The sequence below is a fragment of the Bacillus rossius genome, chromosome 1, assembly GCF_032445375.1.
Source record: "Bacillus rossius redtenbacheri isolate Brsri chromosome 1, Brsri_v3, whole genome shotgun sequence".
NCBI lineage: Eukaryota > Metazoa > Arthropoda > Insecta > Phasmatodea > Bacillidae > Bacillus > Bacillus rossius.
The window spans coordinates 222,075,586-222,095,099 of record NC_086330.1 but is presented as its reverse complement, the minus strand read 5'-3'; the positions used below and the strand labels follow the sequence as shown (position 1 = coordinate 222,095,099).

Genomic DNA, 19,514 nt, shown 5'->3' with positions numbered 1-19,514 from the left:
GAAATACATTTCGCTACTGGCTAAAGAGTAGAAATTGTAAAAAATAAAAAAAAAAGGAATTAATAGAGTAGAGTACCTGCTAGCCATCGACCAGCAAGTGGAGACCTTGGATTTTCGAATTCGCGACATGATGGAAGTATCGAATTCATAAAGACGCGACGATTTGAGGGCTTTTTAAAGTAGCCTGAATGCAGCACTAAATCACTTGACAATGAAAACAGATCTCGCTAACCACAGTGTGAAGAAGTATCTGCGGACGAACAAAAAATGTCTTGCAATACATTTTCAGCCAGAAAAATGTTGGACTTGGCCAGTGACATTCATCATGATATACAGTCTGTTCGTGAAAAAATCTACTTGCTAGAAGAGCCAGACTTTCACGTGAAATGGAAAAAAAGATATATTTAAACCAATCACTAGTCGTCTCGACGAACTTAAAAATAAGGAAGAACTAACCATCACTGTGATGACAATAGTCGATGATGAGATGCCTACTGCAAAGAAGAGGAATTATGAATCAGCTCGAGAAGAAGAGGATTTTACGAGAACAGAGTCTATGCACAAGAAAAAATTATGGAAACACAGTCACCAAGTTAATGCAATTGTCCGGCCATACTTGAGATCCTTAACGAGTATGAATAATGACACGACCTACGGAGTGTACAGAAAACCTAATAGTTGGTTTCTCAGTGCTAAGGAAATATACTTATACTAGCAGTAGTGTAGGAAAGTATTTCCGAGGACTGACATCAGCCTTGTGGTGCTAGGCTTCCATCTGTGGAGCCGGTGAGGCGGGGCAATGACCGACCTCTCAGATGTCAAGGTGGCCAACTTGAATCCGCCATTTTGTTTTCTAGAACATTGCATCATTTTTAATAGTGATGTCACCCTTGTGCTTTTGGTTACGGCCGCCATCTTGAATTATAAAAACATTGCAATTTTCGTTATGGTTGCCATATTGAATTCTAATATCATGTCCGCCATCTTGGATATGATTTAGCAATTTTTTCGGTTGCGACATCGTGTCCGCCATTTTGTTTTTGTATGCGGGAAGCCGCCATACTGTATGACGACACATCCGCCATATTGTTTTTTTTCTGTTCCCTCAAATGTCGACATCTTGGATACCGATGTCTTTGTTTCTGCTGTTTCTTCCTAGAGAGTGCCAGCCTCGCTGTTTCTCATAACATAAGTTCAATGTTCCATTAACTATCAGAGCCATTGTGGTCCTTAACGCCATATTATAATTCTTTTTTTTTTACATAATACATTGGTAACACTATGATTCGAACCATCGGAGCTCTGACATTAAGGTTGGAAAACATACGCCTTTAACCGCACGCCCATTGAGACATGTACCAGACTGAGAATTAAGGTAGGCTATATAATATGCCAGAATATTGGAATATTTTTTAAAATGTATAAAGAAATTTACATAATCAAAATTTAATAAATAATTATTTACAAACACCTCTGAAATTTTCGTTAGGGCCGCCATCTTGAAAAATTGTAGTTTCTATGCTGTAAAAATGGAAAAAGATTTAAAATTTATAAAAAATAATAAAAATGTAAATCAAAACACTCCTCTGTCTTGGATTATGACATCACGCCTGTAATCTTGAAAATACGTAATTATTAACATATTGTAATGGAAAAAAATTGTAACAAATGTATTTTTCAAAATTTAATAAAACATTTTTAAAACATACACTTATGTCCTTGGTTCAAACTCAGTGAGGGCAAAAAAATAAAAATGACAATAGATCAATCCTCCACAGAAGCCGCCGGCAGACAGCTCGCCCACTACTAATGCCAAGGAATATATCAACAGCTAGTATGATGTAACGTCGGTCATCTTGTTTTCGTCTGCTACATTGCACTACCACTATGTTAGTTTATTTTTTGACTGCTAGACCTTTGTCCTTAACTGTTCGCCTTGACCTTTGACTTTGACCTTGAGCTTTCACCTTGTCCTTGGTATTTACCTTGACTTTTACCTTGACATCGTCATTTGAGTTGACCTTGAACTTTCCTTGACTTTGACCTTTGACATTGACCCGGTGACCATCTTGGGTCCCCCATTGTCTTTTCAGTACTCGATGCCAGGAGCGCTAGTTAACACACATCGCCTGCTAGAGGACATTGCCGCCATCTTGTTTTCAATACTTCTTACTAGGAGCGCTATTGTCACGTAGTACACATGGCATCTGCTAGAATGTGTGGTCATAATATTAGTTTAATTCTTAGCCACTAGACTGCAGTATTATTTATTAACAGACAGTTATCTCTCATGGTATCCGCCATCTGGTAATTTGGATGCCATCTGGAAAGTTCGGAATTATTAACCTAGAAATTCGGGAAAAATTTCAAAATTCTTAAAAAAAAACACTTATTAAAATAATGATTGACGTGATAGATATCCGTCTTTGGTTTGATTCTGGGCCAGTGATAAAGGTAACTAAAGCTTAATTTTTAAAAATTCTGTTTCGCGTGTAGTTTATTAATCATTCACTCTAAAAAAAAAACACTAGAAAAGATACCTGTCCATCGAATTAAATACGCTATCTCTGTTCCTTTCATGGATGTCTTATATTTCGATGCATCGCAGGGGCGCAATAACAGGGGGGGGGGGCAAGGTATTTTGCCCCCCCCCCCCCCCCTTGAAACCTTGAAGTGGGGGCAAATGGGGGCAAAGAAAGTGCTGTGTAATCAATTTTTAGATGATAAAACTGCTTAAATAGCACCATTTTCCACCTTGAAATACAAATTTTCCCGGGGGAGGATCCCCGGACCCCCCGCTTCAATATGGGGGATCGATGATTCTTTATAAAAAGCTATATTGTCCCCGCCTCCCTTTTGGAAATTTAGTTGTTGCGCCCCTGGATGCATGGAATAACTCCTAACCGGTTCATGTACAATGCTAGACATATAGACCAAGCATCTTCGTACCACGAGACCAGGTCATGAACAATGTCAGACGTATAGACCAGAAATTCCCGAACCTCAAGACCTTCGTCGTTAGCTAATGTAACATATTTTTACCAGTAAAGATAAAGTCTTTGAACAGTCAGACCTAAAATCGATAAAATCAATTAGGTACAAGCATTTTGACCAGCGGATCATGCGTTACGCTTACAAGAGGACCAAGAATACCTGAAAAATATTTTATCAAGACATAGAGATGCGTCCAGTGTGTGTACTGTACGTCCAGAGTGTGTACTGTGTGTTTAGTATGTGTAGTGTGTGTATGTTGTGTACTTTGTATGTACTGTGTGTTCTGGGTGTACTGGGTCGACTGTGTATACTATGTTTACTATGTGTATGTACTGTGTGTACTGTGTGTACTGTGTGTAATGTGTGTAATGTGTGTTCAGTGTGTTCTTTTTGACGTGACAACGTCTAATAAATCGATGAACGCCAGCTGCACGCACGAAAAATTGTCCCGTAATGCACATTGTTCCACTACGGATGTGTCCCGTTACGCTCATTGTACGCATGCGCCGTATCTCTCTTCCACTTGATTGGAACAACAGTCGATTTGACTTTTCAATCATGTTTTCGTCGTTTGAATTATTAATATTATATAATTTAACTATCGTCCACCGATTTTCAGCACAATCGGTACGGTTATTTAAAAGTAATGTTGTATTTTCAAATACGTGTTTAACGAACAATGGTATTTTACAGTTACACATAATAATTCAAATTACACCCGGGATCTTTTGCACAATGTTTTAAAAAATATTGTAACACATTATAAATAAGTTTGGTGTATTTGGGATGCGTATTTGTTATAAAATCGTATTATAAAAACGAAATAATATTATTCCCCTACCATGCTTTCATCTACGGTGACGGACGCGAACCGAACGAATCGTGCTCTCTATCAGCTACCGTGTGAACCAGGCACTCGTTAATACATATTTTCCTTTGTTTACCGCGATGGGCGTTATTATTAATGAATTATAAATAAAATGTCGTGCCTGGGGCCACAATTGCATATCATTTTGAGCACTGGAAGACATAAAAGCATAACATATTCTCGACGAATTTTAATCTGTGGTTTTGATTGCTTATTACAACAACAATTTTGGCAATAAGGGTTAATTATTCTTGCATTTTAAAAATCTGATTACTAGTATAATTTCAAGTATTTATTCTTTTATTATTAAAAAAAATTGTTTGTCTGTAAAGTCGGTTTACGGACGATAGTTTAACGTGACGTCATAACAAAACATTGATGAAATGATTGATCCAGAAGAAAAGGAAATATCATATTCGGCCTGAGACTGAGCCGTAATAGGTTTTTGCAACCAAACCATTTAGGCATTAAAAATATTATATTCTTTGAGGAAGAATTTTTTTTTTAATTTTTCGGTCTTTTGTATGATAAAATCTACATCTGCATACTTTTATGAATAAAATTGAATCATTTTTTTTATTGAATTTTCACTATTTTGTATGGATACAAAGGAGTGAAATGAAATGTAATGTACAGTTTAATTAATAAATTTACTTTTATTTGCATTCATTATTCAAATATATTTATTACTTTTGAAATGTTACGTGCGCCGTATTTATTTTTACAAGTTCAAAAAAAAAATACGGCGCACCTGCCCGGATTCGAACCGACTACCTTACGATTAAAAGATAGCGCGGCTGAACTTTCAGCCACGAGGCCATGCATGAAATATGAGGGTGTTAGATGGTATATAAAGTTTATAATCATTTTGTTCACGGTAGGGGAATAATATTATTTCGTTTTAATAACTTGATTTTATAACAAATACGCATCCCAAATACACCAAACTTATTTATAAGGTGTTACAATATATTTTTTTAAAACGTACAAAAGATTCCGGTTGTAATTTGAATTATTATGTGTAACTGTAAAACACCATTGTTGGTTCAAAACGTATTTGAATATTCAACATTACTTTTAAATAACCTTACCGATTGTGCTGAAAATCAGTGGACGATCGTTAAATTACATAATATTAATAATTCAAACGACGAAAATATGATTGAAAAGTCAAATCGATGGTCGTTCCAATCGAGTGGAAGAGAGATGCCACGCATGCGTACAATGAGCAAACAGGAACATCCGTAGTGGGACATCCGTAGTAGGACACTTTTTCGTGCGTGCAGCTGGCGTTCATCGATTTATTAGACGTTGTCACGTCAAAAAGTAGCATCTGTTGGCGAGTGCAGTAATAATAGGTTATGTTAGATATTTTATTACACTATTTACATGAAAACTTGTTCATAATTATATTTAAACGAAAAGATAATGTGGTTATCATTGCTTATTACAACAAAAATTTCGGCATTTTAAAAATCTGATTACTAGTATGATTTCAAGTATTTATTTTTTGACGTGACAACGTCTAATAAATCGATGAACGCCGGCTGCACGCACGAAAAAGTGTCCCACTACGGATGTCCCACTACGGATGTGTTCTGTTTGCTCATTGTACGCTTGCGTGTCATCTCTCTTCATACTCATTGTACGCATGCGTGGCATCTCTCTTCCATTCGATTGGAATAACCGTCGATTTGACTTTTTAATCATATTTTCGTCGTTTGAATTATTAATATTATGTAATTTAACGATCGTCCACCGATTTTCAGCACAATCGGTAGGGTTATTTAAAAGTAATGTTGAAAATTCAAATACGTTTTGAACCAACAATGGTGTTTTACAGTTACACATAATAATTCAAATTACACCCAGGATCTTATGCACAACGTTTTAAAAAATATTGTAACACATTATAAATAAGTTTGGTGTATTTGGGATGCGTATTTGTTATAAAATCGTGTTAATATTATGCCCCTACCATGAACAAATTTTATATATATATATATATATATATATATATATATATATATAACATTTGAAATTACATTACTTTAGTATGGCCTCGTGGGCGTGGTTAGCGTACCTACCTCATAAAAGTATGCAGAGGTTGATTTTATCATACAAAAGATAAAAAAATTTTAAAAAAATTTCTTCCTCAAAGAATATAATATTTTTAATGCCTAAATGATTTGGTTGCAAAAACCTATCACGGCTCAGTCTCAGGCCGTATATGATATTTCCTTTTCTTCTGGATCAATCATTTCATCAATGTTTTGTTATGACGTTGTCACGTTAAACTATCGTCCGTAAACCGACTTTACAGACAACTAATTTTTTTTATTATTAAAAAAAGTAGCATCTGTCGGAGAGTGCTGTAATAATGTGTTATGTTACAATTGACTAAAAAATTATGGTGTTTCATATAATTGATGATAGATTTTTGATTACAATTTATATATATATATGAAAACTTGTTCATAATTATATTTAAACTTTATAGCTAAATGCCAGTTTTTAAAATTAACTACAAGTCATCTACACGTGAACTGTTTCGTCGACTGTTTATAAAGTGAAGTGAAAAGTTAATGTGGTTTTCATTGCTTATTACAACAACAATTTCGGCAATAAAACTTAATTATTCTTGCATTTTAAAAATCTGATTACTAGTATAATTTCAAGTTTTTATTCTTTTATTATTAAAATAAAAATGATTCAATTTTATTCATAAAAGAATGCAATCATTTCATAAATGTTTTGTTATGACGTTCTCACGTTAATCTATCGTCCATAAACCGACTTTATAGACAACCAATTTTTTTTTAATGTTGAATATGTGTCGTTTCGTTAAATGCGCGTAGTCAAATCTGTAGTAGTTCTGTAGTAGCTCTGAATATTTACTAGTCCAAAACCTCTTTGTCTTGATAAAAAAAAAATATTCAGGGATTCTTGGTCCTCTTGTAAGCATAAAACATGATCAATTGGTCTAAATGTTTGTAATTGATTTTATCGATTTAGGTTTGACAGTTCAAAAGACTTTGTCTTTACTGTTTGAAATATGGTATATTAGCTATGGACGAAGAAGTTCTTGAGGTTCGGAAATTTCTGTTCTCTACGTCTGACATTGTTCATGACTTGGTCTCGTGGTACGAAGACGCTTGGTATTTATGTTTAGCAGTGTATAAGACATGGTTGGAAGTTATTCCATGCATCAAAATATTAGACATCCATGGAAGTAACACAGATGACGTGTGTAATTCGATGGACACGTATCTTGTCTAGTGTTGTTTTTTCTTAAAGTAAATGATTAATAAACTACACAGTAAGCAGAATTATAAAAAAACCTTTAATTACCTTTATCACTGGCCGAGAATCAAACCAACGATGGAAATCTATTGCGTCAATCATTATATCAATAAGATTTTTTTTTAATTTTGAAATATTCTCTAATTTCTAGGTAAATAATTACGAATTTTCCTGGTGGCATCCAAATTTCAGGATGGTGAATGCCTTGAGAGATTGCTGTCTGTTAATAAATAATACTGCGCTCTAGTGGCTAAGAATTAAACTAATATGACGGCCACACACTCTAGCAAATGCCATGTGTACTACATGGCACTAGCGCTCCTAGGAACAAGTATTGAGAACCAGTTGGTGGCAATGACCTCAAGCAGGCGAAGTGTGTTAACTAGTGCTCCTGGTATCGAGTACTGAAAATACGATGGTAGATCCAAGATGGTCACCAGGGTCATAGTCAAGTTAAGGTCAAGTGTAATATCAAGGTAAAAGTCCAAGGTCAAGATCAAATGATGTCATAATTAAAGTAAATACCAAGGTCAATGTCAAATGTCATAGTTAAAGTAAATACCAAGGTCAAGATCAAAGTCAAATGTCAAGGCCAACAGTTAAGGTTAAAGGTCTAGCAGATAAAAATTAAAATAACATGGTGGTAGCACACTCTAACAGACGAAAGAAGATGGCAGATGTGACTTCATACTAGCTGTCAATATATACCTTGGCATTAGTGGTGGGTGGTCACTCTGCCGGCAGCTTCTGTAGAGGATGGATCTGTCGTAATTTTTCTTTTTTTGCCCTCATCGGTTTCAAACCAAAGATCTAAGTTTGTGTAAGAAATATATTTTTTAAATTTTGATTAAATGTTTTTTTAATTTTTTATCATTAAAATCTGATAATAATTATGTATTTTCAAGATGGCAGGCATGATGTCATATTCTAAGATGGAGGAGTGTTTTTATTTACATTTTATTAGTTTTTATAAATTATATAAAAATTCCTATTTTATAGCATAATAATTACGGATTTTCAAGTTGGTGGCCGTAACGAAAATAGCAATGGTGTTTTTAAATAATAATTGATTAAATTTTGATTACTTAAATTTATTATTAATTTAAAAATTTTCCCCGATATTATAGCATATATACCATTTTTAATTCTCAGTCTGGTAAATGTCTCAATGGCCGTGCGGTTAAAGGAGTATCTTTTACAACCTAGAGGTCAGAGCTGCGATGGTTTGAAAGACAGCGCTTCTAATGTATTTTGTAGAAAAAATAAATTTAATATGGCCATAAGGATCACAACATCTCTGGTGGGTAATGGAACATGTGATGAGACAGAGCGATGCTGGCACTCTCTAGGAAGAAACAACAGAAACAAAGACATCGGTATCCAAGATGTCGGCCTCAAGTGGAATAGAAAAAACAATATGGCGGATGTGTCGTCATACAATATGGCCACTTCCAGCATACAAAAATAAAATGGCGGACATGATGTTACAATAGAAAAAATGCTTGTGAAATCCTATCCAAGATGACGGAAGTGTTATTAGGATTCAGTATCGTGACCTTAACAAAATTTGCAACATTCTATAATTCAATATGGTGGCCGTAACGAAAATTTCAATGGTGACATCTTAATTCAAAATGACGGAAAGTTCTATAAAACAAAATGGCTGATTCAAAGTGGCCGACTTACATCAGAGAGTTCGGTCATTGTCTCGCTCCACCAGCTCAACAGTTGGAAGCCCGGCACCGGCACCACAAGACTGACGCCTGTCTTCAAAATACTTTCCTACATTACTTCTATAAAATATCATATTTGTAGAAGAGTACAATAAACATTGGACTCCAGGTCTTACCAAATTGCTGTTTCGCAGGGAACCTAAAGGTTATTCTCACGAATATTTGAAAGAGTACAAAAAACTACTAGAACTAACTCATGCGCATTTTTGCGATAACGATCCAGAAAATTACATACATTAAAATGAAGATCATGAAAAAATCGTCATTCTCTCCAATATCTTCTGTGAACTAGCAATACATGGTGATGGTTTTAAAACAAAGCTAAAAAGTGGACATAACTTTGACTATATGTATTGGGACGACCCAAACGAATTGATCTACAGGTTAAGACTTTTACTTGCTTCGCTTAGTGCAGGAAACTATTCGTACATCAACGAAATAGTCTCCATATTTGAAGAACTTAGGGAGGCCGGCTACATACAATGAGTCAAACCGTAATCACTCATGAACTTCATGCTCCTGCAAGACGAAAATACCTTCGATGCAAATTCGTAGTGCATGGACTTTATGATTTGTTCCAGGCGGACCTTGTTGAGATGATACTATATGCCCGAATGAATAAAGGTTTCAAGTACATGTTGATGGTCATCGATGTGTATATCAAGTTCGCTTAGGTTATACCTGTGAAATCGAAGAATGAGTCCGACATAACCAGGGCCATGGCAGACATTTTTCGTGAAGGCCGTGTACCATCGAACCTGCAAACAGATCTCGGCAAAGAATTCTACAATGCAACCTTTAAGGCTTTAATGAAGAAGTTTGGCATCAAACACTACTCTACATTTACTAATGTGTAAGCCTCTGATGCCGAAAGGTTTAACTGAACTTTGCGTACTTTGCGACTGATCACGGCTAACGGAAATTACAAGAGGCTGGATAACTTGCCGAAACTAATAAGCAAATACAATTCTACAGTGCATTCTTCCACGAAAAGATGCCTGAGGATGTGTTTTCCAACACGAAGAAGAAAGATTTACGAAAGCATAAAGCTAACGTGGGTGATATTGTGCGAATATCTTAGCAGAAAGGCATCTTCGAGAAAGGTTTCACTGCGAATCGTAGTCCCGAACATTTCCATGTGACCCATGTTTGCGAATAGGAACCTAAGACCTACTACCTTGAAGATTTGGACCACAAGCCTATACGTGGTGGCTTCTATGCCGAAGAGATTCAGCCTACGATGTATCCCAATATATACTTGGTGGAGAAGAAATGGACGATCTTGCATCAAGTGGTGAAGCTTCCTACCTCGCTTTAATTCGTGGGTAGTAGAAGCAAAAATTGAGAAGTGCTAGTAATTTTATTGTTTTTGTAGTAGAGTAGAAATAACATAATACATTTTTATTTCTAATTTTGTTGTTTTATTTCTCTAACTGATCACATTTTTATTGATTTTATTTAAATAGTATATTTACCGTAAATTAACTTATTTTATTAATCAAGGTTAGAACCAAGGACAGAAATCAATCGAATAAATAATTAATTTAATAAGCAAATATTTTCACGATTTTTGGAATTTTCTTTCGAACCTATAGGTAAAAAATTACATATTTTCAAACTGGCGGCCACGACGACCGACAGGATGGTAGGCGTCCTGGTAAGAAATGATTCCTGCACTATAGCAGGTAAAAATTAAACTAATATGGTGACAGTGCCCTCTAGCAGACGAAAACAAGATGGCCACCATTACGTAATACTGACTGACATAGTATCTCCCTTTGCATTAATGGTGGGAGGTCAGTCTGCCAGTGGCTTCCGTGGAGGAAGGATTCATTCTTAATCAAATGACCTCTTTGGGTTCGAACCGAAGACTCCAATGCTTAAATAAGTTTTTAAAATTAAAATGTTAGTTATTATTTTTTATAAATTCTAAAATGTTACATGTTAAAGTTCTATAATAATTGTGGATTTTTAAGATGGCAGACAATTTTCAAAATGCAGAGGGGTTATGTTTTACAATTTTATTAATTAATTTCTATAAGTTTTAAAATTCTTCCCGATTTTTCTGATGAAAATTATAGATTTTCAAGATAGCGACCGTAACGAAAAGTGCAATGTTAGGGAGTGGGGTGTTGAATGGTGGAGAATTATAGAAAGCAAGAAGCGGAATGTTATCGAAACGAATATGATGGAAAATCAAATTGGCTTATCCAAAATGACCGCCGGGGTAAAGCTCAAGTGAAAATCATCTAAGATGGCCGCAGTGACGTCACAATCCAAAATAGCTGTCGGTTCCTCGCGAGGCACTCAGTCTCTGGAGCCTCCAATATATACCACTAGAATACATTTAAGAGTTTCAAAATTGATTACTTAATTTAAACAAAAAATTAAACCTGTATGCATCACCATTTTAAAAATTTTTATCAATATTACATTGCTTATTTATGAATGAAATATTTTATTTACCAGACATTTTATTGTGCTTATTTACTATAAAGAACAATTTGTATTAATCATCTACTCTTCTTACAATGGTAAAATATCAGCAATACCCGTAAATTACGCGAGCGTAGTCGCGGGTTATTGAACAGTAAAAATAAAATTTCTTGATCTATTCTGGTTTTCTTTTCACATCATTCTTTAATTCACCGTGTTAGTTCCTTTTTACACGCTTTATATTAGCTTCACCTGTATGTTTGTTTGTATGTTTGTATGTTTGTTTGTATGTTTGTAACCGACTCCTTTGGGTGCGATTTTGACTCACTTTAAACGGCCAGATTTCATTCAAACTTTGTAGATTTATCGAGGACCGATGACAATACACTAATTTGATAAGATTATTCCATTATTCAATTTGCAAAATAAGATTTTGTCAATTTATATAATTTCACAAGAAAGAGTTCGCACATGATCAAAATGGTTTTCTTTACAATGTGCGAACTCTTTTCTTTCAGTTTGTCTTTGGCGCAATATAAACAAAGCCTACTAAATATTGTGACATTTAATTAAATGAAAAGTGAGAATGGGTTATGTTTATTGTGAGCAATATACTTTATTGAAGAGAATATTATCTATATTTGTAAAAATATGAAAAAACAAACCTGATATAAGGGCTTTAAATGTTGTTTCTTTCGTTAAATAGAGAAACACAATTACGTCTTTGTTTCATTTTACCAATTAATCAAGAGTGAAACATTATTATAAAACAACATTTTCTGCAAATATTTCACGAAACATGGAAAAATTAAAGTTTGATTTTGCTGTAAAACCAACAGCAGATGGGAAATCAAACACCATTATGCATAACCTCAATAGCTACACCTGATGGACAGATTTTTGAAATTCCACTCGAACACCAACCTGCAAATCTACACCAAGCAGTTACAAATACTCCAAACTATGTCAAGGTCAGTAACTCATTAAATAAAAGACATCAAACACGGAAAATATGGATAAGTTTGACAAATGATATATCAAAACATATTTGGATAGAGAGCAAAACTTACAGTTTAAGTATTTTTACCTGGAAGAAATTGAGGAAATAATTTTTAAAAAAAGCTTAAAACAATAATGAATGGAAAATACTAGTATTATTGTGAAAAAGGCGTGGGGCGATTTGGTCCATATTTATCGTACATCGAGCGCCCGATGGTAGAGCAGCCGACATGTCATCGGAAGCCTCTGGGTTCGAATCCCAGTCCGGTCTATCCGAATTTTTCTCACATATTGTATACACTCTCATTGAGCAGGTCCTTTCCTCATCCTTTATCAATCCTTATCCTTCCCAAAATTCTTGTGACGTAAATGTGGAACGCTTCACGTAATAATTAATCCGTAACTCCCATCCTTTCCTGCTTCACAGCATTAATTTCGTACAGTATGTAAGACTGGTCGATATCACTTGTTCGTCAATAACCTTATATCATTAAGTCTCACTGTATATATTGATAACGTTAAAATTTTTGAATGGCTTCTAAAATCGAGATTTGACTATCAATACAGCTGTACACATTAATAATTTGTAAAATAATTACAGTTACTTATAGTTATCACGGAATTAATAGTAGATTAGAACAAATAACAGTTTAAAAAAATTAAAAAAACACGCTTTTATAAATAAACAAAACTAAAAAGTAAAAAATAAATAAGAGTTTAAAAAAACTAAAAACACGCTTTTATAGAAAATCCAACTAAAAAATAGAAAATAAATTTAAATAAATTTAATTTAAAAATTGTGTAAAATAAAAAATGTATTTTATTTAAAAAAAGCTTGGGGTGCTTTTTAAGATATTATCAAAATGATAATCCTTCTACTCATATCTGTCAGTAAAATAATTATAACTATTGACAGCATGCACCCCACGGTTTTTTTTATAAAATACATTTTTTTTATTTTACACTATTTTTAAATTAATTTTATTTAAATTTATTTTCTATTTTTTATTTGGATTTTCTATAATAGCGTGTTTTTAGTTTTTTTAAACACTTATTTATTTTATTCACCAAGGAACAATTCAGACACTTTAAAGACAACTTAAGTTAGGTTTCATGCTTATCACATTTGAGAGAAGTGCGGGACGAAAGAGAAAAGTGATAATGTTAGTAAAATTGCTTCCAGAGTGTGAATATTGTGAGTGTTTGTGTTGTGTTCAGCATGGCAAACCATATGGCGCACGCTACGTGGGGTCCATGGTCGCCGACGTACATCGCACACTCAAGTACGGTGGCATCTTCATGTACCCGGCTACTAAGGACTCTCCGAAAGGCAAGGTGCGTACGCAGTGCACACTCGCACATACTAGTTCTCGCGAGATCTTCACCGAACTCACGATGCACAGTGTGTGGAGTCCAATGTCGCCGATTTGCTTGACGCCCATAAAGTATGTTAGCATATTTATGTACCCAGCTGTCACCACCCTTCTTGGTCTGAAACCAAATTTAAGAAAGGGGGACATTTTGAAGTTCCTTGTCACCATCACAAAAATAAATTCAAAATAAATTTTTTAAGCATGCATGCAAACAGCCTAAGTAGCAGAAAACATGTAGCCTATTAAATCCTTTTCGGAGTACCTACCGCTTCAATAAACTCATCATTAGCAGAGCAAATATTGGGAGATGTTAAACTTGGGAGTTTGGTTTCAACGAATTCAAATGTCAAATGTACTTGCAAACTCAAAAATTCTTAACACAAATATTTACAACCATACAGGACATGTATCGTGCAAATAGGTGTTACTCGCTACAATCCTAATGAAATGGCTAAATTGTTTACACATATATGAAGATTCAACCCTTAGGCTACAAACTAAAATGTTAACGAGTACAAAAAGGCTCAATACATTTAACAAAATTTGGTTGCAAGAAATATAACTATGTAAGTCTTTAAATAGTAATTAGCCTATTAAAGTTTTACCTCTTTAACATTTTAGATATGTACTAGCTGAAGTACCTGGCATTGCCCGGACTGAACCACGGGATGTGCACTCATTAGAGAGATGCTTGAACAACGTTTTGTTTGTGTGCACGGCCGTAAGAGCGCTAGTGTGCTCACTGCTAAATGTTTGTTTACGATTCGTTGCCAAGTCTCATTTGTAATGGCGGAAATTTTTCTTTCGTATTTTTGATTAGGACTTTAGGTTATTTGCGTGCTACTTGCTTATTGCTTCGTAGGTGGAAACTGGAAAATATCTGTGGTTTATTTATTAAATTATTTAGTGGTCATATTTTCATTGAGGTACATTGTTAAATTGAGTATAAAATTACGTATTATGTAAAATACAATGCAACTTCAATAGTAATGCTAGCTTGTGACATAGGTTGTTTTAGCATAAATAGCTACTTAGGTCATTCTTCCACCAATGTTTGTACGGTTAGTACTGTGCACGGCCACAACAGCGCTGCAAATAGCGTTCTAGCTGTTATTCAGAGAGGGGCCTTTCTATCCCTCCCTCTCTTTTCTATGGACTGAACACAGAGTAATATATTGTCCGCAAGTTAAAACAAAATGGATAGCGCTATATGATAGTGTGGCAGACATAGAGAAATGACACACAATTGCTGTTTGTATGTCTATGACCTGTGATTTTCTGTTTACCTATGGCGATCGGTTGAATGGTTTAGAAGTTGATGCATTGCAGATTCATCTAGTGGCGAGTTATAGCAAAATTGATACCATGAAAATATTCTCCGTGTTCGAATATCTATGTATACCAATTTTCATGGAGATTGGTCAAACAGTGTCGGAGTTTATCAACGTCATACATACCAACATCCTATTATATATATATATATATATATATATATATATATATATATATATATATACACACATACATACATACATACATACATACATACACACACCAAATTGCAAAGAATTCTTTCGCCCTAAAAATATTCTTAGGGTAGTATAAAGTTTTTCTTGAGTACTATCAAATCTTTCTCTAAACCAAAATATTTCTAAATCACCTTGAATTTTTTAGCTTTAAACGAAGTATGACACAAACCTATCCATCTAGCTAGATAATACACTTTGTTGGATATTGAAACTAGTTTGACAATTTTTGCACGGAGTCGTTAATCTAAAGATAGAAAGAAAACATCGCTGTTTTTCTTATCTTGTTTACTGTAATGAATTATAATAGCAGTTGAAATGTTATCTTTGAAACTCCCACGCAATTTTATTTTTGCCGTTGTACATTTTTCCGTGTGCAAAACTATTACTTGCATTATCTAGTGCGAGGCGCAAAAGCGTAAAATAATTAAGTTCAAAAAGGTATTCCTACTTCAGCTACGTGTCCCTCAACATGCTAGAGCGCGAAAGACGTTCATAATATTAGGTCGCAGATCACTTATTTATATAATTCTATTTCAGTGTATAAAGTTCATGTGAGCATTTCATAATCCAACAAATATTGCAAACAATTTTAAGGCCTGGGAAAACAGCTGTCATAGTTCTTGTTAAAAAAAAATACTTATCTTCAAAACAGGTCAAACTAACCAAAACTTGACAATTAAGTCAAACAGGATGCTTACATTTCATTCTCCAAAATGTCACTAAACAGAGCATACTGTGAAAGCCGTCATTTTGAAAATTATCAACAGCCAAGGTTTACAACAAGCCTCCTCCTAGCATAACAAGTTTTTCATGTACCCAATATTCATGTTAGTATTCAGTACTCTCTTTTCTATGGGAAGGAGTGAGTAACTTGGACAAAAAGTTGCTTACCAAGTAGCTTGATTTCCTTTGATGCAATCCATTGAGAGCACTGATTGTTCATTAGTTTAGTGGGAAGTTGGTTGACATGATTTTTATTTTTAATACTAACACAGTAGTGTACTGAGATACATGTAGAGATATGATTCTAAGGCTAGAAAATTATCAGAAGTCTAGTAGATTTATTTTGAGGAGTCTTAAACTATTTCACAAAAAGAAAGACTCAATCAAGTTCTTATCAGCTTCGCTCTAATGCTGTGTTATTACCGGTGTTAGCACCTTACCAGCTTCATAGCAGTAGTATATAACACAGGCCAACAAGAAAAAATAATATTTGGTGCCTAGTATTTTGGAACTGATTTTAGCTAAATTTGGGGCGCTTAATCTAAATATAAATTTTGTTTTGTTTTTCTATCAGCTCTACTTTTTGAGATAAGCAAAGCTTTAAATGTGTTCTTCTACACAATGGGAACAAATATTGTTCAATACCAATTGTTCATTCAACGACGGTGAAAGAAACATATAGCACCATAGCCATGGTCTTGGAGAAGATAAGGTATCGTGAACACCAATGGGTGATATGTGTGGACTTAAAAATTATAAACTTTTTCCTCGTACAGCAAAGTGGCCACACCAAATATCTTTGTTTCTTGTGCCTCTGCGATAGCAGAGATAAAACACTCCACTGGGTTAGACTAGAGTGTCCTAAGAGAGAAGACATGGTCGTAGGAGAAAAAAAAAACATTATTAATGAACCCTTAGTTGAACGAGAGAAAATCATCTTTCCTCCACTGCATATCAAGCTGGGCCTTATGAAGCAGTTTGTAAAGGTTCTTGATAAGGACGGATCATGCTTTGCATTTATAGGAGGAAAATGCCTCACTTGAGTAAGGAAAATATTAAAGAAGGAATATTTAATGGCCCATTAATAAGAAAATTCATTAAGGATCAAGCCGTCGTAAATTTCATTAATGAGACAGCGATAATCCTGAACTTCATTTGTTGTAGCTGCAGGAAATTTTCTGGACCAACGAAAAGCAGAAAACCCTGTTGAACTGGTAAACGATATCCTTAAAAATTTCAAACCCTTGGGTGCGACATGAGTATTAAGGTGCACTATTTACACAGCCGCCTGGATCTTTTTCCTGAGAATTTGGGAGACAGCAGTGAGGATCAAGGTGAAAGATTTCATCAAGATATTAAAACTATGGAGGACCACTATCAAGAAAGATTGGATACGCTCATGATGGCAGATTATTGAAGTTTAAAAGGGACTGTTCCAAGATATATTTAAGAAGTACACGAAAAAGAAGCTTCCGAAGTAATGAGTTACTATTTGAATCCTTCGATGACTTGGTACTATCTTTGTATTTATAATAATATTAATATATATTTATATTGTTTGTATAATATAATATTTGTATAATATAATGATATTTGCATAATTTAAAATATCTGTGTACTTTAATAATAAGAATTTCGTGCTTATTTTTTCTATTTAATCATCGATTTAACCTAAAATAACATTAATTAAAATATTATTAAAATGTAATATCTTATAATTTTGACCTCCTAGGCAAAAACTAATGCCACATTTGAATTCAGGGCACCAATTTCATATGAAATCACCTCAAAATACCCCGAAACGAAAACTATTGTTGGCCTGTTTCATACATAGTTCCTCCTGCGCCTGATGCCAGTGCGAGGAGTGAGGAGCAGAGCCGCCATCTTGGATGAACTTCACCTTGGCCCCGGCGGCCATTTTGAATCCAGATCCGCAATTTTGTTTTCTGCTATTTGGAATTCTAGAACTTTCCTCCACCTTGGAATCGAATGTCTCACTCCCCAATGTTGCACTTTTCGTTACTGCCACCATCTTAAAAATCTATATTTTTTATGCGAGAAAATTGGGAAGAATTTAAATTTTTTTAAAAAGATTTCTTGAAAAAAGTTTAGTATAAAAACACAATTCCGCTATTTTGGATGACGATGCCACTATGCAGTTTTCGTAACGACCGCCATCTTGAAATTCCGTAATTTTAATGCCAGAAAATTGGGAAGAATTTAAAATTAATAAAACATTAATTTAATCAAATTTTAGTAAAAAAAATACTTGCATCATTGAGTCTTCTGTTTGAACCCCAGCGAAGGCCAAATAAAATAACCCCTCTTCATGATGGCAGCTGGCAGACTGACCCTCACCACCATTTTCCAAAGCATATATGTATGACTAAAATTCTCCCTTCTCTTACAACCCTCCTCCCAGAAATGATTTGTACATACAATAATGCCTGCATACAAACAAGCATACAGAAATACACACAATGCAGTCGCCGAAACCTTTAACACATAACCCATATGCCAAGCATACATGTACAAAAAAATTATTTGACATCATACATAAGATTTCGTGTACTAACTTGAAAAGCAGCAAGTTTGCACGAGACTCAGATGGTATCCAGGTGCTCTCTCTACGGATCACACTGGGCAGTAGCTCGACGTAAAGAGAGAATACACTGAATACCTGTGAAACATCCTTAACACATTTAATAAATGTGTACAAAGAAAATTATGAGTTGTACTGTTGCACTCCGTAACGTTGCATGTACTCAACCTGTTGTCATGATTTTTTTTTCTTTTTTTTTGTGCAAACTGGACATCATGTAGGTTCAATTTTGTGAATTTTAAAAATAATTACTTTGTTATGTAAGTTTTGTATTTTAATCATATCTAAATGTAAATTGTGAGAAATGTGAAACCTATTTATAATCTAAAGTGAAGTGCTTCAAGATATTCATATAACAAAAGGAAAAACATTAAAGGACTTCATAAAATATAAATTTTTTTAAACACTAATATTTAAATAACTTAAACTTTTTCATTTACTTTAGTTGAAATGTATTAGTGATAATTTTGGAACTAAACCTGTATTGTTTTAATTTTTGTTCACCAAGTTTGACATCTTGTGTCAATATCTATGGTGTAGCTTCTTAAAGAGATTATCTATGTATGTTCCTCTTTCTTCTTCCTAATCGGTCAGCCATCATGTAAACTTCGTTATTCAAGTATCTGTTTTAATCCGCTGGATTATGCGGTGAATTGATTGTCGCTTACCGCCTTTTGGGTGAGTTTTCTTTCTTGATTCCTCTGGAATCATGTTCTTTATTTATTTTTGGCCGATGTCTTAATTTTGGTGATTATTTAATTCTTTTAGTGGTCATTGTGGGTGGCGTGAGACATCCGGGCCATGCTTGACGTAGTCCACTAAGTACGGGACGGGAGTGAGCCTTTTCTCCTCCGCTATTGGCATCAGGATGCAGCCTACTAATTAAGGAAAGTTTTCTATTTTTTTCATCTTTTGGCTTCCAGCATGTTTCGGCATGAAGTTTAATCTGCTTTC

General features: G+C 34.5%; 1 protein-coding gene across 1 annotated transcript in view; it reads left to right on the top strand.

Moving 5' to 3' along the window:
- Positions 1-19,514, top strand: part of LOC134527316 (fructose-1,6-bisphosphatase 1) — a 315,913-nt gene that overhangs the window by 246,779 nt on the left and 49,620 nt on the right. Inside the window, exon 6 of the mRNA XM_063359876.1 lies at positions 13,552-13,668. Within this exon, the coding sequence (XP_063215946.1) occupies positions 13,552-13,668 (117 nt within the window). The remainder of the gene's footprint in view (positions 1-13,551; positions 13,669-19,514) is intronic.